This window comes from Cheilinus undulatus, linkage group 10, assembly GCF_018320785.1.
Source record: "Cheilinus undulatus linkage group 10, ASM1832078v1, whole genome shotgun sequence".
Classification (NCBI taxonomy): Eukaryota; Metazoa; Chordata; class Actinopteri; order Labriformes; family Labridae; genus Cheilinus; species Cheilinus undulatus.
The window spans coordinates 10,240,149-10,265,858 of record NC_054874.1 but is presented as its reverse complement, the minus strand read 5'-3'; the positions used below and the strand labels follow the sequence as shown (position 1 = coordinate 10,265,858).

Sequence of the window (25,710 nt, the reverse complement as noted above, 5' to 3'; positions counted from 1 at the left end):
AACAACTCACTGCTGTTCTTTGTTCTTCTTTTAACGAAGAAATGTTGTTGAATTCTGATAAAACTGGCGCTTAAGCAGCATCGCTGATTGGTCCTGTCATCTAACTGTTCAAGATGGGAGCTTTGCAAGATGGATTCGCCAGTGAGAAACACAGAAACGGGTGTATCCATCTGCCTTGCATAGTTAGGAAGTTGCAGTGTCTCACCTGTAAGTCAGGGCGTTTTCAGCGGCTAAAACCAGGGTAGGCTGGGGTAGAAATGACTAAAATGTGACTAAAACTAAAAGACATGTATTAAAAAGACTAAGACTAAGACTAAAATTTTAAAAAGCTGTCAAAATTAACACTGCTGGGAAGAAACCACAGAGTGTTCACATTCAGTTTAATCTGGGTACACCTGAATAGGCGTTTTAGGCTGATTTTACCCAGAATTCTGTTTTTTTATAACCCCATTAAAGCTTGACCTAACATGACTGGTTGACTGTTTTGAAAATCAGATTTTTCAGAGCAAGTCTGATCAAGCATCTGGCTTTGGCACCACCTGATGTAGAGGACTATTTCCTCGACTCATCTCGGGTCTTTTTAAGGCTTTTAGAGGGCGTCTGGACTTAAGGTGATTATAATACTGGAGCACTTTCACCTTTCCATCCACTTCTCTAACTTCTCTGAAGCTGATCTGATTATGTGCATAAAGAAGTAACTAATGTTTAAAATATCTCATTTAAAGTAAGAGTGAAAAGTGCAAAAGAGTTTCCTCATCAGGTTTCTTTAATTTGTATTTTTACCCTTAAAAAAGTCATTGGTTGTTCTGTATTAGGCGGCCAATCTGCTTACAATGTCCTGTGTGTTTTTATCTTGTTTCCCACCTGAGAAAAGTGTCCCTGCTTATCAGGATTATTAAAATAAAATGCTTAGAAGTGTCTTTAATCAGTGTGTAAAACACAAAGCAGAGTTTGGGTGTAATTATAACACAAAGGTGTGTTTCTAACAGATGGCACCAACGCACTTTTATAAAACATTCTGCTTTTATTAAGGTTGCAGAAACTTTTAAAAAGAGAAGACAACATGATAAAAGGACTGAAAAGGAAGGGAAACGGTGAGAAACACATGAGGAGAAGAGCAGCACTTGACTGCAGCTCAAAGTATTTTCATCTCACCTGATTTGCCTTTCACATTTATGTAAAAATAGGCAGTAAAAGACTTTGTATGTGCGTAAGAGGCCGTCACACCAGCGTGAGCCTTAAGAGAACTTGACTGAAAGCCATCCGGTGACACCCGCCTGGCTTTTTCCTTTGTCTGCCGTTCTGGTTTTTTCAGCCTTATTGTCGCACAAGCCTTTTTTTGGCTCTGTCCTCACTTCCTCTCCTCCCAGCGAGGCCTTGCACCATTCTTACCTGGGAGGCCACAAGACGCCGCTCCTGCTATTCATACTCAACAGCCATCCATCCGTTCATCCTCTCTCCCCTCCCCCCTTTCTTTCTCTCCTCTCTCTCTTACCTCCATCTGTCCCTGGCCTTTATTTCTCCTCCTTTAAAGCAGAAGGCAGGAAAAAGGCTAGCTGCTCCTTTGTGCGCCGGGGCCCTCAGTTTGTGCTCACCCAAGCGGACACGGCTCTTAAATACAGACCCTGGCTTCAGCACAAAAGGAAGGCTCGGGTCTTGTTAAGGCCCCTACGGCTCAACCTATCTCTTTGCACCTTTTTTCTGAGAGACAGAGGGGGTGTTATTCTAAACAGGGATAAAGTTGATGTTGCTAAAAAAGGAGCGGGTATAATTCTCTCCATGCAGCAAAGACATTCTGTACTCCCTCTCATGCCTGCTCTCCAACTCTTCTTCTGTGATCCAAGCGACACTGGGGCTTTTTTTCATCCCCTTTCTCCTTCAAGGCGTATGAATTAACTGAATGAATTAACACCAAAGCTGCTGCTGTGATCATCATCATCACCATAGCGCTTCTCCTCATCAGCAGCAGCAGCAGCTTTCTGACAAAGCTTTCCAACACCTCGAAGGATCGCACTGCTGACACCGTGGCAGGAAGAAGTAGAGATGCCGACAACCTTGTCAAAAAAAAAAAAAAAGGGATAGAGAAGAGGGTGAAAAAGAGAAACTAGCAAGGTATCACAGTGTGAGTGTTATAGTCTTTAGCCCACAGACTTGTCAAGTCTCCTGGCACTACTAAAGAAACCTGCTGATGAGGAAGATGAGAGGAGCAGAGAGGGAAGGAGGGGAGGGGGGTGATGAAGAGGGTTGGAGGGGGCATAAGGGAGTAAGTGAGGAGAAGCATAAAGAAAGGTGAAGACGGGAGAAGCAGGAGGAAACGTGGTGTTGAAGTTGTTGATGGCAACGGGCAGAGGCGCCCTGTCTTCAAAGAGATAAAGACAGAAGAAGAAAGAGGGAGAGCGACAGGGCGACGGGTGAGGCGCAGAGATGGAGGTCTAGGAGGAGAGAAAGAGGAGGGGGAGTCCGGGAGAGCTGCAGTGAGGATTTTAATTAGCGGTAATTGGCCACCGAGGGAGCAGAAAGTGGGAGCGGGGAGGCAGGGAGGGAAGAGTGGGGGAGCATTAGAGGCACTTTTTGACAGAGTGATATCTCTCTTGCTTTGTATCTCTCTATTTCCTTCAGCACTTTTATACATCCAAGGCTTTCAATTTCCTCTTTTCGCCGCCATCTTTTTTCACCTCCAACTGTGATACTGCCAAACTCCATGAACAGTTTCTGTCACTACACACACTCAAACATCTTCTTTACACACAGCAGAACAAATGAAAGGGTATGAATCTTCATGCAACAATGCTGGAGAGCTCCACATACTTCACCTAACTACAGCACAGGGCTATAAATGAGGCCAACTTAGCATTTCTGGGGCCACAGACAGTGGCATGGGGGGCCTCCAAATCCGTTGTTCTCCTCTTTTTAAATTCTTATTTATCATGAAAGAGCTACTCGTAACATATCTAAATCAGTGTTCACACAACAATATTAGGATGTTTGGGACTGGGTTTGAAAAATATATAAACAGTTAATCAAGTACACATAGAAACTATAAAATTGGAATTTTCTCTATTCCCTTTGACCTTATAGTCTAATACAGTGGTTCTCAAATGGCGTGGCGAGGCACACTGATGTGTGTGTAGCCAAGTCTTGGTGTGCCGTAGGAATTTATACAACCATACGTAATTACTACAACTGTAGAATAACAAAAAACAGAGCAGAACAGGCATAAATGACAACAGAATGACACTGATGAAGTCAGAGGTAGAGTAAAAGAGGAGCTGGGGTGGAGGAGGGTTGGAAAAGCAGCCTGTGAGGAACAAAGTGTAGACAGGCTTTCAATATGGCAGCATGAGTACAATTTGCCAATAGCATTCCTAGAGGACTTTCGTTAGATCAGCTAATCTCAGTTATAATGCAGCGCTTGATTCCATGGCCTGCCTGGACTAAAACTATACGCTCGATTTACTGTGAAATGTAAGAGGCCATTTTGTAAAGATATAGTTGGGGTGTGCCTTGAAATTTTGTCTTGATCTTAGGTTTGCCTTGGGCAAAGAAATATTTAAAACCACTGGTCTAATATATTGTATATATCATTTTTTAAAATTTCTTTTTGCATTCTTCTAATGCTTTAACACTTCTGTTAGTAATTTGGTTTAACCCTCTGAGCATCTTGGGGACCAAAACTGACATTTTGGTTGTTTTTATTTGTTCAGCTCTTGATATACCGGTCAGTTTAAAGGCTAACTGTATGAAATTTTGCCACAAATTTTTTTTTAACTTGCTAATTCCATAACCCCGTCTATTAGAACTGTATAGAACATGAGATTTGCATCATACTGACACTCTTTTACCTCGTGACCAAATTTGCCCCATTGACTCTCATTATAACTACCAAGTTTCATAGACTATAATCCTCACATATTATAATGCTTTTTCCTTTAATACCTAATAGATATAAGGCTCTACCTTCAAAATATAGGGAAAACATGTTTTAGGTGTAATGACCCTCTTTAACCACCAGAGGCAATCACATAAAATTTCAGGGAAATTTCAGTGCAGGCCTGGATTTCTTACCTCGCAAAATGCAATAAAAAAGCTGAACACCATCAAATGGTCTTGGTACATTAGCACTGATATAAAATAGTGTGCCAAAAATGATATTGTATTAAAATCAATATTGTTATCAATTAATGACATGGTCAAGGCTGTAATGTCTTCATCACAAATATTTCACTTCGCACCTCATATTTGGAGATATTGCATATTTTGTGTTTTTCCTGTTGAAAAAATCAGGGGTTCTAATGACAAAAAGACCATAAAAACATAAAGAATATTGAAAAATTATAATAAACTTTATATCTATGGATAGGGCTGAAGTTTTTGAAAAGATCTGATGCAGTGAAAGTAAAAAAAATAAATATGTATTAAATTTTTAAAGCACTTTTATAAGACGGACCGTACATGAGGTTAAAGAGTGTATGTTAATTTTAAAGTATGCACGAGGGTTAATGTTGTTTTATTATAGCTGTGATATTTAAGCTTAGAAACCTAAAGGAGCCATTGCAAAATGCCCGACCATATTCAAGTTAGAAACTGAGGCAAAACGAACCAAAAATAACTGTTTTCCAATGTTATTGTACAGTAATAGTCAAGCAAATTTACAAATGTATGGAGACTTTGGAGAATTTAAAATGGAAATCTCCTAACCAAATAACTTCTTGTTTTTATTTTGCATGTTTATTTTAATTTTTTTTTTTTTATGAAAATTTACTCAAAGAATGAATCTTTGTTCAATTTTTGATTTCTTCACTTTTTTGCCATGTTTTACCAACTAAAACCTCAAAGAGTAGCAAACATTACTGGGAAAAAACAGGCCACAGGACCATGTGGGTGGGCTTGTTTTGTTCCTTACAGTCTATGAGACACCGCCCCCCGCAGATGTGACAGACAGACAACCAAGCGCACAGGATGTCACCTCAGGGATGAGCAGTGCTTTTGTAGTGATGATTTTTTGAGTTAGCGTGTTCTTACAGGTAAATGAAGTGTCTTGTTTTGTTTTTGGACCCTTAGGTTCATCTGGATACCACGATTAATGGGATCGTATTGATTTTTAGGCGGATATGACAGAAATGTTACGCAGCATACATCATTTTTCCTGTGTTTCCCACACTAAAGGTCTAGTTTCTGTCTCTGTGTTTCTGTGATCCGCTACTGCTGGATGTAATTAGAATCTGGAGGTTTTCCTCTTTCTAACCATCTATAACAGCACTTAGTTTGATTCACAGTTTGCAATGTTAATGAGTGTGTTAAGCTCTCAAAATTCCACATTGCCAAAATATTGGCTGGTGCAGGAGAAAGGGTGTTCCCTCGTAGTCTGGGCCCCAGGTGATTGCCTACCTTTAACTAATGGTAAAGTCCACCTCTGGGTGTGAAGTGCCTATAAAAAGTGTTCACCACCTCAGATGTTTTAACCTTTTATTGATTTTATAACTCAATCATGGTCAATATAATTACAATAAAATCACAAAAACCCTTTAAAGTGACTGACGTAATTCAACAAAAGTCCAGCCAACTGGTGCTAGTAGTCTCACAATTAGTGAAATGGGGATCCCCTGAGTGAAGTGAATATGTCTCAAGTGGTTGTAGTATAGAAACATCTGTGTCTTGAAGGTCCAGCCACTGGTCAATCAGTATTCCTGGCTATCATCACACCATGAAGACAAAAGAACACTCCAAGCAACTCAGAGAAAAGGATGTTGAAAAGTATAAATCAGGGGATGGAATAAAAAAAATCCAAGGTACTCCCCTATAATTCAGTAAAATCCATCATCAAGAATGAGAGACGTGTGCAAATCTGCCTACATCAGGCTGCCCTCACAGACTGAGTGACCATGAAAGAAGGAGACTAATGAGAGAGTCCACCGAGACACCTGTGACTACTCTGAAGGAGTCACGAGTTTCAGCAGCTGAGACGGGGAGACTCTGCATTCAACAACTGTTGCCGGGGTTCTTCACCAGTCAAAGCTTTATGGGAGAGTGACAAAGGGAAAGAAAACTCAGAGTTTGAAGAAACAATCTTGAAGCTGCTGTGATCAATATCTTTACTTAAACGATGGATAACTGCTGGTTCCCCAAGAGACCCATCTATTCACACAACCACTCTATGGTTGTTTCGTCAATATTTATTTTCTCTGCACTACAGTGCTGGGAAAAATGCTGTTTTTAAATGATGATTTCATCTATGGGAGAGTTCCAAACCTCATCTGACCAAAAAGAAGTCAAAGGCTCATCTCACACTTGACAAAAAACATCTTGATGATCTCAATGTAGCAGGATAATTAACCCAAATATACCAGCAAGTCCGCCTCCATATGGCTTCAAAAACAAAATGGTTTTGAGCTGCCTAGTCGAATCTGGACTCAAATCCAATAAAGATGTCGGGCATGACCTTAAACAGGCTGTTTGGGCTTGTAAACCCTCCAGTGTGACTGAATTTAAACAATCCAATTGATGTGAAAGACTTATCGCAAATCCTTGCTTGTAGTTGTTGCCGCCAAGGTTGGCACAACCAGTTATTAGGTTTAGTGGACAATTACTTTTTCAAATAGGGCTTCTCTTATTAAATAAAACCATCATTTTATCTTGTATGGGTGAAAATACACACATAGGGAAGGGGTTTAGCTGTTAGAGATGTTAAACATCATGTGTCTTGAAGGCGGTGACTGGGTGTCTGAATTTCCCTCAGGATCAATACAGTATCTACAGATGTAATCAACCAAAGAAAACCCTGGTCAACTCAAATTACATCCACACACTGACCAATCGCATGTGACATCATTTCTAATTCAACCGAGGCTATCACAGTTTCCTCATTGCATCCTCTTGGTAGTCTAAATTGACTTAAAAATACCTGAAAATTAAAAAAAATTCACCACTGCATGCTCCTCTCTTCAACCCCTTCTCTATCAGTGTTGGATAGTGTAACTTTAAAAGTATCCTGTTAAGCTTGTGTGTTAAACGGAGAAAATTATGCAAGGAAATGGCTGCATGGTGTTGGATTTTTGTGTTTTGTTTTGCTGGCTTCTTCCGCTTCTAAGTTGGTTGTTTTATAGTTGATAGCAAACACTTAAGAACACAACTGCCACCTACATTGGCGGGTAAATACGTGTAACATTTGTCTGCATTTAGTTGTTTGTTTTTTTTAATGGTTCTGATGTATTCGTCGTGAAATTATGAGCCCTGTAACCCCCCGTAATGTGGCAATTTAAGACGAATACAAAAACTGTTACATCCCTTATACATCTATAAAATAAATTTATTTTTTTAAATCAACAATTGATGAAAAAATGTATCAGTTCTTTTGGTTATTGGCCATCAGAAGTAGGAAATTAATGGTTATCATATTGGTTAAAAAAATATAAATCCTGCATCATTATGAAAACTATATAACACTCAGCTCTATTTGAAGGTTTCTTTTTTGATTATTTCTTTTTGGTTAGACAGCTGAGTAAACTCAAGACACACTGAGAGGGGATGAAGTGGAGATGAAGTACTGAACCACAGGCCACTTCAGTTAAGACCTGGATCTCTTCACACAGGCAGGATGGTCCCTCAACTGAGCTAAATACACTCAAATGACTTGTTTTCTGTAAGCCATGAGCCTAAAGAGCTACCGCTAGTGTAGTATCTGAAACAATCTCTCATAGAGAAATGTTATAGTTGTGAAGTTCTCCCCCTTCTTGGCTCATGTAATTTAAATTAAGGGCTTGTGTTTTTTGTAACACGCAGTCGTTTACATCTCCTGTTTGCCGTCCTAATGGACCCATCTATAGTGCTGCCAACTGGCGGATAAATAATGAATCTTTACTATGCTAATGAGACACTATTAAGCTGTGCAGCTGACTGCCTTGAGTACTGAAATGTCCTACACTTCTGATTTTGTCTCTCATTGATGGTGATGTATCAGTTAATCACCAGAGAACGTCTCAAAGGTTAAAGATAATTAAAGTAAAGCAGAGCGCTGCCGTCGGTGGACGTGAACAGCAATAGTGGTTTTTAATCTAATGTTGTCAATCTCTCCTCAGGTCTTTTCTCTCCCCTGTGTATTGCTATGTTGTATCTTGGTGCATTTGTCCGGGGAGCGGGGGCCAGCTGGGGATCAGGTAAGCAAGGTTACAGCTGTATTTATTGGTACACAGGTGAGCTTTGGGGCGCCGGGTCGTCTGAACAACACTTTCAGCCTTGGCAACCACAAAACACAAAGGATTGCTTACAAGCTGAACCACAGATAAACACTCAGACTGATCTTAAACTGTTCCACTCTTAATTAAGTCGTCCTAATTACAGTAACGTTGGCAGATTGCTGTTTTAACTGCCTGTAAGTTTACTTAGTGCGTGATTTTTAGGTCAAGCTTGCTTGATATTTTCCAGCTGTCATTTGTCAACATCCCTAAATTGCTTGTGACTCTTGCTAAACAGCAGCCGTGGTGTGCCATGCACTCCGGGTGTTGCTAGGTTACGTCTTTGGGATGCTGCTGGCTAAGTGGCTGCGGGATCATCGACGGACTCTCTGCATTGAGGGCTGACAGCAGGTCCTCTGGACTATTTGGCAACTCGCATGTCAGACTCTCTTGAAATCCTACATCTGGTGGCAAGCCCATACAAATCAACATCAAAGAGCTGGCTTTAGATTGGACCTGTCCGTCAACCTCTCTGCCACCCTCCTGTCGACTTCCATTTTCACGTCTCGCACTTTTCCACGTCATCCTTCCGCCCCGCTTTGTTATCCCTCCTTTGCTCTGCCTCCGTCGCTGCTCTCTCCCCCCTGCAGAGAGGTAATCAAGCCCTGTTGCGCCTGTTTAAGCATCGGCGCAGACGCATGCTGAATTATTCTCAGGACTTAACGTTTTGTCTGCGAGGAGGGAACTAGTCTACTCATACCTCCTGCTGGGGAACAACCACACATACACAAGGCAGTGACATGCACAACACAAACACCCACACACTCTTAGTCAGTCACTGAGTCAGATATAAAGTCAGTCACATGGATCTCATGCTGACAGACAGTTACAGGTAGGAGAGTGATAAGAGCTGACAGACAACCCACACTGATATACTGCACCTAATGCAGCTCAGGCACGAGTAAACACAGCACAGAAAGGCAGAGTACAAGACTCTACGATTGAGTAGACATAAATACACATCCACACAAATGTACACTCAGCAGAGACGCCATGTAGACAGACATTACAGCGAACATCCTCAAAGTTTAACAAGTGAACCAACAAAGGAGATGAGACAATGAAAGAACTCATCTGCTCCTAATTCCCTCCTGTCTCCAGCTCCCCTCACATCCATCCCCTCCCCAAAGCTGCTCTCTTTTATTTTTTTAACCACTCTCCCACTTGCTCCTTATCTATCTCTCCTCCTGCTCTCCATTCTGCCTCCAGCCCGCCTTTATCATCTTCTCTTCTCCTCCTTTTCCCCCCTCCATCTTTCTCTGTGAACTTAAACTCTCTGTGGAACCATAAGCTGATATCACACACTCTCAGAGTTGCTTTAATCTCTCTTTAATTCATACACACTTAAACACACACATACCTGTTTGGTCACTATGATGTACAAAGCATGGTTAGAGAATTGTTGGGATTGATGTCATGCTGTTTGTTTCTCACTGCAGAGGCAAAAGATCTTGTTTGAGAGGAAGAGGATGAGTAGGTGTCAAAGAACAACATGACAGCTTTTTCACTGTTAACATACATTAACCTTATAAAACAGATGAACTAGCCAGATTAGCCTCTGAATGCTTCCTACTCTGGTAGTCTAATCTCAGCATCCAATGTTTGATTGAAACATTGATGACACACAAGCAAAATTCGAGATACAAGTGCTAATACTGTGGTGCTAATATTGTCCGAATATTTAAAGGGAAAACTAAAAAAATCAGGTGGAAGTGCTCATTTGCCAGAAGGGGAAGTTGTGACAAAGTAATGTTGCTTGTAAAGGAATGGATTTAGGATCAGTGTGTGATCATCCCTGAGAAGTTTGGTGATGATTGACATAAGCATTAAAAAGATATAAGGCATTATTGATGCATTTTCGTTGCAAAAAACATACAAAAAAGTACTTTAAGTTTGGGCTCCTGTCACGGCCTCACCCTATGGCAAAAACTCACAGTATGCACGGCTTTAGATCTCCAGGTTGTCTAGTATGAATGAAAAAATTCTGCAGTCAATCGGATGAAATCCCTCGGATGAGTTCGTTAAAATATGAAACTTGTGAATCACCCAAAAGTGCCAAAATTTGACATTTAGCTGTTTGTAGTGCGCTTCCTTTACATTTTAGAGGACGGCCCCAAGAGACTTTTTTGTTCGTCTATTTATGAAATATATGTGTACCAATTTTCATGCATGCAGCTCTTACCCAGTCCCCTAGCTCACGTTAGCCAAAATACACAAATTTCTGCTGAAGGACAATTTTCTCCACAGTTTGGTGAGTTTGTAAGCCCTCAAATTCTTCTGACAGAAAAATAATGCATTCAGATACAATAGAATCCTTGCCAACCCTAGGTTAGTGTTCGAGGCCTAATAATCAGGCAGTTATTGTGTATAACGTATATGCATATAGATAATCTGCTTTTCACATTCTGCAACTGACTGTTGAAGCAAGGTACAGCATCTGCTAAAGCGGAATGCACTTTTACCTTGGACATTTTAGAAACTTGATTTTAAAACTCCCAACCTCTTTTTGTAAGTGTTTTTATATCTATTCAACAAATTTATTTTACTATCCTTGATCTCACTTAACCATTTCATTATATTTCAGGCTTTCTTAGGCTTTAATGAAGGAATATCGTATCTTATCTTTTTGCTGTATATGCTTGATCTTAATTCATCTCTTTAATTGTCTTGGCTTCTTAGAAATTCTTTGCTTCTTTATTCCAGTGGCCTTGTATCCCTCTGTGCTCTGGTTTTTTCAATGGTGTGTTGTCAGTCTTTAAATGACTCTATAACGACTCAATGTCATTGTAAATGAGGGCTGGCTTTCAGCGATGAGTGAAGTCAAAGCAAGATCCAGGTAGACTTTCTATACAGAGCGTTAAGTTAAACCTCCAAGATCTCACCATTTGTCCAATTAAAACTCCATGGATTAATACTAAGAGAAATTTGGTGGTTCCAGCTCTTGGGGGTTAAGTATGGAAAAATAAAAAGATATGCCTATAAAAGGTTTTCAGCTCCTTGAATGTTTTACTCTTTTATTGACTTTATAATTCAATCAGAGTCATTTTGTTACCAAAAAAAAAAAGAGAAAGAAATAACATAAAATGACAACAAAAATGTCTTCAGTGTCACAGAGAAACCAGAATACTACAAAGTAATGTCAAATGACTAAAAATATGGAATGTAAAATAAGTGACTGCACAGTGCATTCAAGTCCAGCCACAAATTCTGTATTGGAGTGGAGACTAGGCTTTGACTCGGCCACTCAAGAACATTCCCCTTGTTGTCTTTAAACCATTTCTGTGCAGCTTTAGCTGTGTGCTGCAGATCATTGTCTTGCTGGAAATGAATCTTCTCCCAAGCCATAGGTCTTTTGCAAACTGAATAAGATTGTCCTCCAGGTATTTTCAATATTTTGTTGCATTCATTTTACCCTCTATGTTTACAAGCCTTCTGGGGCCGGCTGCTGAGAAACATCCCCACAGCATGATGCTGCCACCATCATAATCCACAGTTGGGATGGTGTGTTTGTGGTGATGTGAGGCGGTTGGCATTCGCTAAACAAAGCGTTATACCAGAGGGATAAAAAGTGCTCTTTTGGTCTCATCATTGAAGGACTTTCTTCTTTGACCATGAAGTCTCCCAGATGCCTTTTGATGAACTCAAGTCCAGATTTATCATGAGTTTTCTCCAAAAGTTGCTTTCTATTTCTCTTTCCCATAAAGCTTTGACTGGTGAAGAAACAGCCAACAGTTATTGTTAGCAGAGTCTCCTATCTCAGCTGCTGAAGCTTGGAACTCCACCAGAGAAGTCATAGGTGTCTTGATGGCCTCTCTCACTAGTCTCCTTCTTGCACGGTCACTCAATTTATGAGGACGGCCTGATGTTTACACATGTGCCATATTCCTTCCTTTACTTGATGAGGATTTACCTGAACTCCAGAGAATGTTCAGTATCTTGGAATTTATTTTGCATCCATCCCGTGACCTAGACATTATTTTTACACCTGCGTTCTAAGTTGCCCAATAAGTTTTGTATATTTTTTTCAGATGTCCCTAAAATGTATGCACATGACTGTGTATGTGCTACTTCTATTGAAAAATAATTAAAATTGGTCACCAAAAAGAGTGAAGTCAAACTTGCCCTGGGTTTGTTATTCTCAGCTCTATGTTCAAAACCAACATGACAGCCCTATTTCAGCATATTATGATTCACTCATAAGATAAATATGTTTCATACATGTTTATTTCCACATGAACTTCTTGACTTAGCCGCCACATGAGGGGAAAGAGACAGCCCTATTCACTCAACAACAATGTCTGTAGAGGCACAATAGCGGAGTTTTGTCACAAGAGTATAATTCAAGAAAAATGAAATGACTTTCCAAACCATGGAATCAATTTTGTTTGATCTAAAATACTTTATAGAAGTAAGAACTTTATCAACTTTCTGCTTTATTAAAACAAAAAAACAAAGTGATGATCACTGCACAAAAGCAGCATGCTGGAAAGACAGCCTGGTTATGAGCCAGAGTTCAAAACACCGCCATGATTTTGATATTTTAGCCTTTTATGCACATTTTAATGAAAGAAAATATCAGTGACTGCAAAAAGGATGAAGCAGATCCAAAGAGGGCACCATTAGTGACCTTGGTATCTTCAAACATGCTAAGACTTGTGTTTAGTTATTGAGTTTCTCTTATTAATGTTCCCTCTCACAGTCAAATGTTGACGTCAGAAGAACAGGAGGAGGAATTATTTTGGAACTAAAACACCTAAAAAAGCTTTTCCTGTCATGTTGAATCTTCAGTTTCGTCACATTATACACACTGCAATGGAGTGCCACTTAATAATTGAGATCCATTTACTCTGCTATAAATGGAAGGCAACCAGTGACACCATGGATACCTAGAGGAGTTTCCTCTGGTGGCTGAGAAAGAAAGCTAGTCCATTAGATATCATGTTATGGAGATGAGATCATGAACAGTGGGTTCTTTCCGAGTACTTGGTCTTCCTCCCTCAGTCCAAAGACATGCTCATTAGGCTGATTGGTGATGCCAAAATCCCCAGTAGATTAGAGTGTAAATGCCTGTTTGTTTGTTTACATCAGCCCTGTGATTGACTGGTGACCAGTCCAGGATGTACTCCGCCTCTCACTCAGTGACAGCTGGGATCGACTCCAGCCTACACAACCCTGAACAGGATACACAGTTAATGTATGAATCATCAAAATTCACACATCAGATGTGTATTTGATGAAAAATAGATGCACTCGGCTGAAAGTCACCAGTTTTAAGGGTAACTTAAAGAGCTGAAAAGTGTCCAAGCCATGAGGTCAAAGGAACTGCCTGCAGAGCTCAGGCACAGATCTGGGGAAGGCTATAAAAAGGTTCTGCTGAACTGCTGTACAGGGGCAGCCAGAATTCTCCAACGGAAGAAGTCTGGCACAACCAGGACTCATCCAGGAGCTGGTAGTCTGGCAAAACTGAGCAATCAGGGGAAAAGAGTTTTAGTAAGAGAGGTGGCCAAGAACCCTGATGATCACTCTGACTGAGCTCCAGAGATCCTGTGTGGGGATGAGACAAAGTTCCAGGGAGACAACATCACTGCAGACCTCCACTGATCTGGGCTTTATGGCAAAGTGGCTAAACAGAAGCCTCCCTGAGCAAAACTCATAAAAACCCACCCAGCTTTCATTTGCAGTTTTTTGCAAACTCCATAGAGGCTTTCACAAGTTTTGCAGAAGAGAGGCTTCATCCAGCCACTCTCTGATTTATAGAGATTAAAAGTCACAAATTATGCTAAGTACACTTTTTCAGGATTTTCAAACAAAAATATGTGCCCCTGGCATGTCCACAATCCTCCAAAGATTCAACCCATTTTTTATCAAAATAATAGAAAATGGAGAGTGCATGGCGACAGGCTTGACTCCATACATAAACTATATATGTTGAGCGAATGGATGCATATGCTAACCTGACATGCCAGATGGATTTGTTTCACGCATTCATCTGGGAAACCTGTCATACACAGCGTTTGGGAAAGGGCAGAGCGTTTGAAAAAAAAAAAAAACTCGGAGGGTGATTGGATGAATGTTCTGTCTGTCACATCCTTACGGGCCAATCAGAGCAATCAAACATGTGACATAGCCACTGCCGAGCTGCGCCCCTACCGAAGGAGTAAACTCCATAAAGACAGAACTGTATAACGCGAACCATGGAGACCGCAGACATATCAGTACACGACTTTTGTCAATTCTGAAAAGAAAACAACTCACTGCTGTTCTTTGTTCTTCTTTTAACAAAGAAATGTTGTCAAGTTCTGATAAAACAGATGCTTTAGCAGCATCCACGCTAATGTCTTCCACCATATCTGCATCAGCCTCTTGTTGCTGCTTGCTTACGTCACGGCTCCACTGCGGCCGAAAGTACTGCACCCTCACTGATTGGTCCTGTCACTTTCTAACCAGGCCTAAACGGTTCAGACGGCATCTTTGCAAGATGGATTCAGCAGTGAGATGCATGGAAATCTGCTTTGCAAGGTCATGCATTTGCCACAGAAGGTTAAAAAGTGAGTATATCTCCAGATTTAACATCAGTTGCCTTCCTCTTCCTTCTAAGGGCTTTTTATTCTCTTATAGCTCTGGAATCATCCTCCACAACTTTCACACACTTTCACACCCAAGAACAGTCCAACAAAACCGTGACTAGTGTCACTAGAGTAGCTAGAAGATACACATGTTCTCACAAACTGTGTACTCACACTTTGCTGGGAGCCCGTAGCCACAAGTGATCTTTGCCTCTCCGGTCTCACAGCCCTGGAGAGAGGCACACTCCTTTTTTAGCAGGGGACCTGCAGCACGGTGGATCGCTCCATCCACTGAAAAGAAGAGGGAAAAAGTATTCAAAGAGCTGGCCTACTTCTGTGAATACCCTGCAATCTCACCACTTACAGGGGAATTAAACTATAACAAGTCCAAAAGACACGTTAACAAGGGTCAGAACTTAGTGCTGAATAAACCTGAACAATTTTAGGGATGAACAGAATTTCTCCTCCTGCAGGTTGCTGACTTCTCACCCTGGATCCATTTTTTTCCTTTTAATAAGTCAGAGCATCTGCCTCCACGCGTCAGTCTATTTAATGGATTTTAGGGCAACTGCCTTGGTTAATTACTCGATTTAATGTCTTATTACAGACTCAGCTGACTTTGACTTCTTGGTCAATTAGTCTTTATTAATTACATTTTCATATATCTGCATAATATTCAGAAATGCGTATCTTTCCTTGATCCACACCACATCTAAAGACCGTGACTGTGTTCATTCCAGGAGGGCAATGATGCAGGAAAAAAGCCATTTTTGCAGCCGCACCAATTACAGCTTCATTCACAATCTTTGCACCTCTCACAGTCGAGACACATTTCCTCAAAGTTAATATTTAGACCATCTGGATCCCAAAACGGCGTTTGAACTAGGAGTCGAAGCAATATGGCTCTGAGAAAGCAGTCTTTATCCGAGGACAAAAAACTAACTTTGAAATCAGTTTAAACTACTCAACACTTTTAAATAAAAGCATGTTTAACCTTGTTAAACAGATGGATTGGCCAGACCAGTTATTATTAAGATATTAATAATAACCATTAGAGTTTTTAATATACATCATTAACCCTTTATGACCTACCATAGAACAAGTCCACCAGAGCATATCTTTTCATTTTTACATGTTGTAGTGCAATTTATTGAAGTATTTGAATTCTCTATTTATCAATAAAACCCTTAGAACCCAAATTTTAATGATATGTATGTGACAAGTCCATAGTAACAAATTAAATTGCTCAAAAGTGCAAAAAAAAAAAAAAAAAAAGAAAGCTTTTTTAATTCTTTTTACACATTTTCCTAAATACAGAGATGGAATAGCTGTATCCTTTAAAATTGTGATTGTAAAAAAGTTGCATTAGATCATTTCAACCCACAAATAAATATTTTGAGTATGGTCATAACTTAATTTTTGAAATACATTCATCTTTATGAACCGTGGCAAAAACAAAAATAAAATGAAATTGTGCTCCATTTGCAAAAAGACAGCATCTTTTTAAAAACAATCAGTTGTGCACTCAAATCTGTAAGTGTGCCAGATACTTTGAGCATACATGTGTTTGCAGTAGACCATGTTGAAATAATAATGAGTGTGACTCGTGACCTGCAAGAAACCAACACAATTCTGGCCCAGATTATTTTATATTATATAGTTTTTGATGTGTGTGCTTTATACTACATTTCTGCAAAAGAAGGAAGGATATTTCTAGAAGGAAAAAGTAATCTGGAGTATATTGAATGTGCAATATGTTAGTGTTACTCCTCCAGTTTTATATGTATAAAGAATTATAGCTCAACCTCATTTGGTTACAATTCTATCCACGGTTAAAGATAGATATGCAAATGGGAGCACCGGCGATCCCGTAGGTTTAAAGGGTTAAAAGTATTTATCAATTAACGGCGCACCACCTTAAAAACAACAACCATAAATAAGCAGAAACCTGTTTCCAAATTAAGATTAAATAATACTGTTATCATTTAATAAATATTTTAGATAAACAAAGGTGCAAGAATGAGCACTGATCTTCTCAAGGAGCAGATTGTTCTATTGTATATGGATGATGATCACAGACAAATTCTCTTTAATCTATGATAGAATTTATTTAACAAAGCAGCATCAATTTAAACCAACAGACTTAATCAAAAAATAACGAGGGTTTGACGACCAACCAGACCCAGAAGTGAGCAGAGGTCAGTGTTAATGTTCCTTCCATGGTTCCAGCAAGTTAAAAGTCTTGTGGCACTAAGAGCTTTAGGATGAAAGCAGGGCTTGCATCGTCGTTCTAACAGTGGGAGAACAGTTGAGTATCCTTTTTCAGATAAAGGTGGGCTTCCTGCAGCATTCCTGTCTGAATGACGTCAAAGGAAGGAAAGAACTCTGGTACTCGACTGGCCAGTGGCTGATTGTGCCAAACTTTCAGGTGAAGCTGGGAGCATAAAGTACACAGTGGAAGGCAGTTGCTCTTCTGATTTGCAGGCAGTGTAACGGCCCTAAGGGGGGGCTACTCTGTCTTTTATTACCTGTGGACCCCCTGCAGAGTCTCCTCATTAGAGAAGAGAATGTGTCTTCTCTGTAAGTTCTTCAAAGGATCCTGGGATGATGAGTCTCTCAGTTTTTATGACTGTTGTTTGAAAATTTCTCTCCAAACTACAAATCAGGCCTCTGTAAGTTTGCTAGGCATGAGTTTTCATGTCAACATAGCTGACTTCCCAACACAGGTCTGACCAATCAGCGTCATTTGAGGAGAATGTGGCGGTTGCTAGACTGCCACCTGTGTAGCGCTTAGCTCTGATGTGACTATTGTATCGCAGCATTTCTATCAGAAATGGACCACTGTTCCTTATTAAATAAAGAGTAAAGAACAGCACTGAAAGCTCTTCATGACGGAAAAGACGTTTCACTCTTCGCCAACCTGCTTTGGCAAGAGTGTGCGATAGTAACGGGTAGGGTTTAGCTGAACTGTAAGCCGGTCTATACATTGGCTGCCACCAGTGTAGAAATTAACTCAGATGTAGCCACAGTTAGGCAGCGGTTTCAAGAGAGCAGGACCACAAATTCAAGATGTAGCTTTAGTAAAGCAGCCTTATCTCTTTATTAAAACAAGAGCCATACTGTAAGCTTCTCTTGGCACGAGTTTTATCATCATAAACTATGGCAGCATTTGACTGTCGAGCACAGGTTAGTATGGGAGCTTTGCATGTGTACAACCTAATTTTGTCCTGTTGCTCTGATTGGCCTGTCATGAATGATGACAGAACATTTCTCCAATCACCTTTCAGGAAATTTTGGAAAAGTCCTGCCCTTCCTGAAAGCTTATTCTGGGAGCATTTCCAGATGAATGTGAAATATATCCATGCAATGGTGTGTATCTGATGTGTCAGGTTACACAGTCTTATCCTGTATGGTTGATGCTTGAGACCTTAAAAAGAATTACAATTTCAATAGATCAGTGTTTTGGCACATCAAAGAAATTGAGGTGTACAACAGCAAAGTATACTAGCATAGCCTTTTCTTCTTTTTTGTCTTATTGAAGACAATCAGGTTGGTAAATCATGTTGAGAATAAATCAGAACTTCAAACCACTACTTTTCCTTCAGCAGGGAGCCAATGAGGAGCTTATTTTGATTGAGGACATGTTCTTCCAGAGTTTCTTTAAACACCATTCACATGCAACAGCATAAGGCCTTCTGAATTACATTTGGCATCCACACTTCCTGCAGTCATCATGGTTTTTTTTTCAAAAGAGTCCCTTCTTGTTTGTAGAGCATCAGGAAAAGGAAGGAAGAGAGATAACAAATCCCTGGCCAAGCTCAAAAAGTGATGTTCACAGTCCTCGCCTTGAAAGCCCCGGGCCACCAGCACAGCCTGAGTCACAAATTGTTCACGGACAGCATATTTAATTTGTTTTCCCAAGAATATCTGTTTTTACAATATATAAGTCTAGAAGCTGAAGAATAATTGTTTTTATGGTTATCTTTGTGCACAAAGGTAAGGTTAGGAGATGTTTTTTTTTCAATAATGGAAAATTCGATATTCTTTGAGCACAAGGCAGGAAGAATTCACTTTATTCTTATGCTAACTTCTTTCTTTTTTTTTTTTTGTTTTTTTTTTTTGCAAAAAAAGAAGCATGCAGGAACCCAGGCAAAACCTGCTGATCTATACAGCTTGCAAGGATTTGATCAGATTTGAAAACTTTGATTACAGTAAAAATCACTTGCACATCATGTTACATCATTCAGGTCAGCTCAGGTATGGGAGCATATGTTTTGCCATGTTAACCCTGGTGCTGTACTGCTCTGGCCTCCTGATGGCCATCGTCCAGGCTTGCACCAGGCCCATACCCCATCTCTCCTGATGAACTCCCAGTTGACCCTTCTGTGACGCACACCATTGCCCCCAATGCCTGTTCAACCCACCAGGTCCCAGGCACCCAGTATCAGGCCCAAGAAAGGTGCCAGGTGCCCACAGAAGCTCAGCTACCATTCTTGTATCAAGCAGCTGACCCTTCCCATCCTCACCCTCCTGATCAGCATTAGACACACAGTTTTGCCAAGGATACTCGGGATATATTATTAAACTCTGGCAAAGCCATTTTATTTTTGCTTCATCTTCATCATCAGGAAGTCAGTTTAGAGTAGTGCTAAGCAGTATATCAAGATGTAATGTCTTCATCCTACCAACAAACAAGAGAGGAGCAGGCTATCCGGAATACCTTTTGATGAAAAACACACCAGTGGAGCCCCATCACCTGCTCCAACCTTAGCTCTTTTGTCCTGACATACAAGGTTCAATGCTCGGCCTGCTACTCCTTCTTTGCACTCTGCACTGTATTCTCATGCCCTTACATGGGCATAAAAGGGGAGTTTCTCCATGCTTATTGGGAGTAACATGCATGTACTTTCAGCTCACAAGCACCTGGCATGTATCAACTTACAAACACAGTGCGAACAATAAACCCGACATGCCAGATAGACTGTTTTATATATCCATTGCATGGATATATTTCACATTCATCTGAGAAAACTCTCATACAAAGCATTTTGGAAAGGGCAGGACTTTTCAAAAAATTTCCCAGAAGGTGATTGGAGGAATGTTCAGGTTTTATAAAGAATTGTGGCTGCTTTACTAACGCTACATCTTGAATTTTTGGCGTGGTTCTGATGAAACTGTTGCCTTACTGTGGCTACATCTGAGCTAATTGCTACACTGTTGGCAGCTATTGCATTTATGCAGCAAACAATTCAACTAAACCCTGTCCGTATCCATCGCAAACTCTTACCAAAGCAGGCTGGCAAAAAGTCAAAACATTTTTTAAGTAATGAAGCACTTTCCTAACGGGAGGTAAGTGAAGTTACACTTCTGAAAGTTTATAGTTTATATTAAGAGGGACCCATCGGGATTGGGTCCTGCTGGATCCCGCTTGGTCCCGAGGGACCAAAGGCAAATCCCGCGAGAGCAGGCGGTTTGAACTTTTCTGTGGACGGGGGCGGGCAGCAAAAAAAGAAAAAAAACACTGCAGGATCAGGATGTGGCCTAGTGACAGGATGATGGAGTCAACTAATGATGTAGAAAAAAAGCTCAAACAAGGTCTTTACAACAGAAAAAGAAAACAAGGAAAGTCTGACAAGTTTTGTGTCTGCAGACAAGCTCTGATGGAATAACTGATTAATATCTACTACTGAACACTACATGGCGAGACAAGTACAGTTTCATAAACAATTCTTTCAACTGAAAAAGCGGGTTTTGTGTTGTGAACATTAATGTTTATGCTTAGAATGGCTAAATGAGCTGGCCTTGGTGCTGAAACGCGGCAGATTTGACTGACTGCTGCCACTCAGAGAGAGAGTGAGGGAGAGAGATGCTTGGCCCGTTTTTGCACAAGGCACTGTTTTTCATTGTTGATGTATCCCGTGACAATTTTGTTTCCCCTTTACCGCCGACACAACACCTGGTCTGAATCTCTATTAATGGCCTATAAAATGACGTGTTTTCTCCTGCGGGACGGGAGAATAATTTACGTTTGACTCTGGTATGCTGACACAGCGGTGAAACATTATCTGATACAGAGGAGACGAGGAAATGAAGATAGTTTTACGGCTGTTGATGATTTATCGCACTAGTGGCCTTCTACCGAGTACAGCACTGAACATATTTGTGACATATTCATGATGTGTTGACTTTATAAACCTCGTAATATGTATGCTGACTACTAACTGACTGTTTTAGCTAATGTTAGCCGACAAGCTTCATTGATATCAAACTTGGCTTTCAGAGAGCCTCAGAATCATTAGCTAAATAAGCTGCAGTGGTAATACATAACATAATAACGTTAGTAAGTTTACTGCTCAGACACAGCTGTACTGAGCATTGTTATCTAGCGCAATGTTGTACTCTTGCAAGGTACTATGGTTAGCGTCCGCTGCTCTCTGCAGCAGAGGAAGAAGCAGTTGGGAGTGCGTGGGGGTGAGTGAGGTCAGGCGCGAGCGCACTCAGCCCAAGTACCTTTTAATGAGAGGAGCCTTGAGGCTTAATAACGCAACCATGACAGACAGTTGGGGTGTCATGTTTCACATCTGACTAAAGTCTACCTCCACACAAAAAATAATAATGATTGGTAAACGTCGAAAAGTTACATATAACCCCTTTAAGAAAGGCAGATCTTTTCGGTGGCTAAAATTTATACGAGAGACGTACAAAAACAACTTCTCTGCCAAGATGAGCTTTCAGTGTGGCTCTTTGCTCTAAATAGATATGGTCATGGTCTAATTGAACGACCGCTTTTCCACAGTAACATCAGAGCTAATAGCCACATCGCATATACTGGCTAACAGTATGACTTAACTCCCCTGTAACAATAGCAAACTCCTGCCAAAGTCTTTAGCTTTGTTTAATATAGAAATGTGGTCCACTTCTAAAAAAAACTGCCGCTATACCGTAGCTACATCTGAGCTAATCGCCACACTGGAAGCAGTCATTGCTTGCAACAACTATGATACCTGATGAAGGTCGGTTATAACCGAAATGTTGAGTGTTTCAATAAACATCAGCAGAAAGTGAGACAGTGTGAGGGAGCTTCTTTGAACTTTTATAAGCCTTATCCTTTTTTGATGCACCCGTCACACATTCAGGTGTGCAGAGACCTCTCAACATATCCAGACATGGCATGAGTCCCACCTAGGTTTCTCTTAGAAATTTTCTTAAGAGCAATTTCAAGAAAAATCTTAGGAAGATATCGGGTAATGAGGCCCAACCAGAATTAGACATGTGTCAGAAACAAGTCCGTCTTGCTCTGTGAAACTTGTCAGCCCTTGGTGAAAAGCGTTCAGTCGCACCCATCCACATGTCACAGATCAGCTCATTGCCCTGTCACTCTTCTGTGCCTCCTCATATTCAGACCAGCTGTTACAGCGGCGTGGTTCGCCTAGCCGAGTGACTCCAGGCGAGGTCTGGTGTTGTCTGAACGTTACTGTGTTAAGTTAGCGTATCGCATGTGGCGCCGGGCTGTGGCGTGCCACCTCATGCTGTGCCATGTTGAACTGGGCAGCTCTGTGAGCAAACCGCATGTGTGAGAGTGTGAAAGCAGAGCTCTGAACGCCGTCCTGCTCCTCAGGGTGCAGAGAAACGAGTTCAGATACCACGCTCACACTGGCGCTGCGTGCACGCGTTTGAAATATTAAAGCTGTGTATATCCTTGTCAAAGCCTGAGCGCCAGTGTGCACAAATGTTTTCATGTGTGTGTTTTAGTGTCTAGTGTGGATGCAGTCCTTGAGGTGACACACAAACACACACATTGAAGACAGCACAGTAACTTTGAAGCAGCCCTCATCTGAAATAAAGAAAGTGTGATAAGACAGAGAGATGGAGAAGGTGGGGGGGATAAGGGAGAGCAGCAGATGTAAAAATAGTCTGCAGGGAGATAAGGAAACAGGCATGAAACCAGAAGAAAAAGACACTGAAATTGAATTGAAACTTAAACCAACAATACCTTCTGTTTGGTGTCATGTTTCATGTTGACTTACATAAATGCAATGTATGTGTAGGTGTTCTAGTACATGTGTAAAAAGTGGCCTTTTATCGAAGTCTTGGTGAGTGCAATGAATAGCCTTGAGCTACAGAGATGCTTTCTGACCTGTGTGCTGCTGTGCTCAGTCCCACACATAGAAAACACAAATGCATGGCTACTAACACAGGCTAAGAACATTTACATGCAAAACAGCCCACACAAGAGTGCAGAAACATGCAGCTACATGTCAAGGTTAAGTAACACACATGTTAACACAGAAAAGCTGTTTGAATCACACTACTTTAGCAGTTTAGCAACATCGTTACATCTCTAGCCATTATAGCATGTCACCATTACCATCACTAGCTTGACCATTTAGTGGCAATGATTATGTTATGAAACAAACAGCTCTTGTATGGGGTTACCACTGCTGCTGCCAAAATAAATTTACCAGAATTGTTTGTCCTTGCTTCCTGGAATCACACAAAAAAGAATTTTTGCTGACTTCCCGTTCCTCCCTGGGGAGCTGAATGCGACACAGTAATATAATCAAAACACTGAACTAGATTTTCCAAAGGTTATCAGACCATTTTAATACAATTCTTGGTATGAAAAAAATGTAATCGCATTTAAGGGGTTTGTGATGCTCAGACAATTTAATCTAAAGATTTCCTTTTTGCTCACAATGATCGTGGAGTTTTCAACCAGCACATACCATGTAAGGAAATGTAGATGTTAGGGTGAGGGTCTGTAGATCAGTGTTAATTTTGTCGACTAAAATGATGACTAAAAATGTTCCTCAAAAGTGTTTCTTCCATGATGAAAATGAGACTAAGACTAACAAAAATAGATCCGTGATGACTAAAACTGAAAAAAAAATCAAAGATATTTCTCCACTGTGGGTAAATCTTTCAAAAAATAAAGCATCTGTATCTATTTTGACTCTCAGCTGTAGAAAGCAGGGACCCCAGGCTTGGTAACAGATTCAGGCAAGAAAATAAATGCTGGGACTAAAAGTTAAGACTAAAATAAGAGGACTTTATATGGGCTAAAACTAGACTAAAATGTTTTGGAGTTGTCTTTGACTAAAACTAGACTAAAACTGAAAAGGGTACAAATGACTAAAATGTTGAGACTAAACTAAAAGACATTTAATCAAAAGACTAAGATTAAGACTAAAATGAAAAAACAGCTGTCAAAACTAACACTGTGGTAGACAATTTCTTTTTTGTAACAATGCTTTCATTGCAATAAAAAATGGCTTACTTCCAGTTTTAATGATGCCACATTTGTAAAGAACATGTATTTGTGGGATGAGCAGAAGAGCTGAGTATGTGGGTTGTACCCATGACAGTTTGCATGTGAGATAAATTTACCAAATCTATCAACCACAGTGACCTAGGGGTCATTAAAAGTATCATAACAGAAAGATTTGTGCAAGAAAACAGTACATTTAATCCAAAACTTCTGTCTTTGCTTTGGCACAGCTGTGCTCTCGCAGAGTTCATCATGAGGTCAGGGGGAAGGCTAATTGCTGGAGTACTTGTCTAGTTTTTACTTGAACCGGATGCAGCAGTTGCTAACACCCTACCACCTGAAGGTGTGTTTTAATCGAAATTTCACTTGTCTTTAGTCCTGGATGATTAAAAGAAGCAGACTACGGCTTTGTCTCTCTCAAAGCAGCAACAGTCAACAGTTAATTTTATAAACTTAAGGATGTTTTTCATGACTGAAACTCAGCCTGGTGGTTCATAATACAGTGGACTGTCTTACAAAACAATTTTTAAAACCATTTTAAAGGGACTTTAAGCTCACTGTCACCTTTTACATAAGGAATCTTTCCTATGGAAGTAAAGTTCATCTTTGGAAGACAGTCTCTTTCTTATTAATATGGATGCATTACTGCAGTGGTCTTATGTGAAACTTCAGGAGGTGCATAACGTTAAAATGCAGCTGACTTGTTCTTTCTTTTTAGCTGCAAATGACTCCACACTCCATCACATTAACTTTCACATGAAACGCGCTTTGTGCACTCAGCCGAAGAAGCCTTTGTTTTCCTCATGTTTAACTTAGATTGCTCTTTGTCAAATGGAGATGAGACGGGAGGAGACAGAATAAGCCCCTCCATCTCTCTGAACCTGGCCAGCAGGGTTAATAAACATCCTCCACCTCACCCTCCTTTACTCGCTGACTCTTGCCTCTCTCTTATGTAGAGAGCTGTCCCTCTAACTACACTCAGAGAAGACAGCCCCTGTTAGCTCTCCTTCAGCCTGTGGTATCTTCTGACTCTGTGGGAGCCGGTGTAATAGCCCAGCATGAGCACTGCACGCTACTGAGTAGATTCAGACACTGTTCTGTCACTTCAATGCGGTCAGAAATATGAAGGGGGAATTCATGAGCAGGAGGGAGGGAAAATGAAGGATGTGTTTGAAGTGGAGCTGCACTGGTAGGACAGAGCAGGGGTATATGAAGACGTTAGCCAGGGATGGACTGTGGCTGAGAGAATAAAAAGAGGAGTCCCAGTCAAACTTAAGATATTCAAACTATATCAAAGCTGAATGAGACCAGCCTGTCTGTTGATGATCAATCACTGCTCTACAGCTTCATGAGATGGGTTCTGTTGTGTTTTGGTGCTTAATATTTTACTCAACTTCTCATAGAAGGACACCATCAGGTCAAAATCTCAATTTTTCCAAACCTTTGGTTTGCTGCTGACTACCTGCAAAGCTAATGACATTCCTGTCAGATTAACATCTGAACACTGAATTTGACTTCATTCTTCTTAGCAAAACAGCTCAAGCTCTGTCAGGTTACACAGGGATTGGGCGTGAACAGCCCTGTTCAAGTCCAGCCACAAAGTCTCTTTTGAATTGAGGTCGGACTTTGACTCAGCCACTCCAAA

General features: G+C 40.6%; 1 protein-coding gene across 4 annotated transcripts in view; it reads right to left on the bottom strand.

The window, feature by feature from the left end:
* macrod1 (mono-ADP ribosylhydrolase 1) overlaps positions 1-25,710 on the bottom strand; it is a 255,308-nt gene that overhangs the window by 68,024 nt on the left and 161,574 nt on the right. For 3 of the 4 annotated variants that reach the window (XM_041797546.1, XM_041797547.1, XM_041797545.1), the window contains exon 5: positions 14,972-15,088. The exons of the other annotated variant lie outside the window; for it this stretch is intronic. In XM_041797546.1, coding sequence (XP_041653480.1) covers positions 14,972-15,088 — 117 coding nt within the window. The remainder of the gene's footprint in view (positions 1-14,971; positions 15,089-25,710) is intronic. 4 annotated transcript variants of the gene reach the window in all.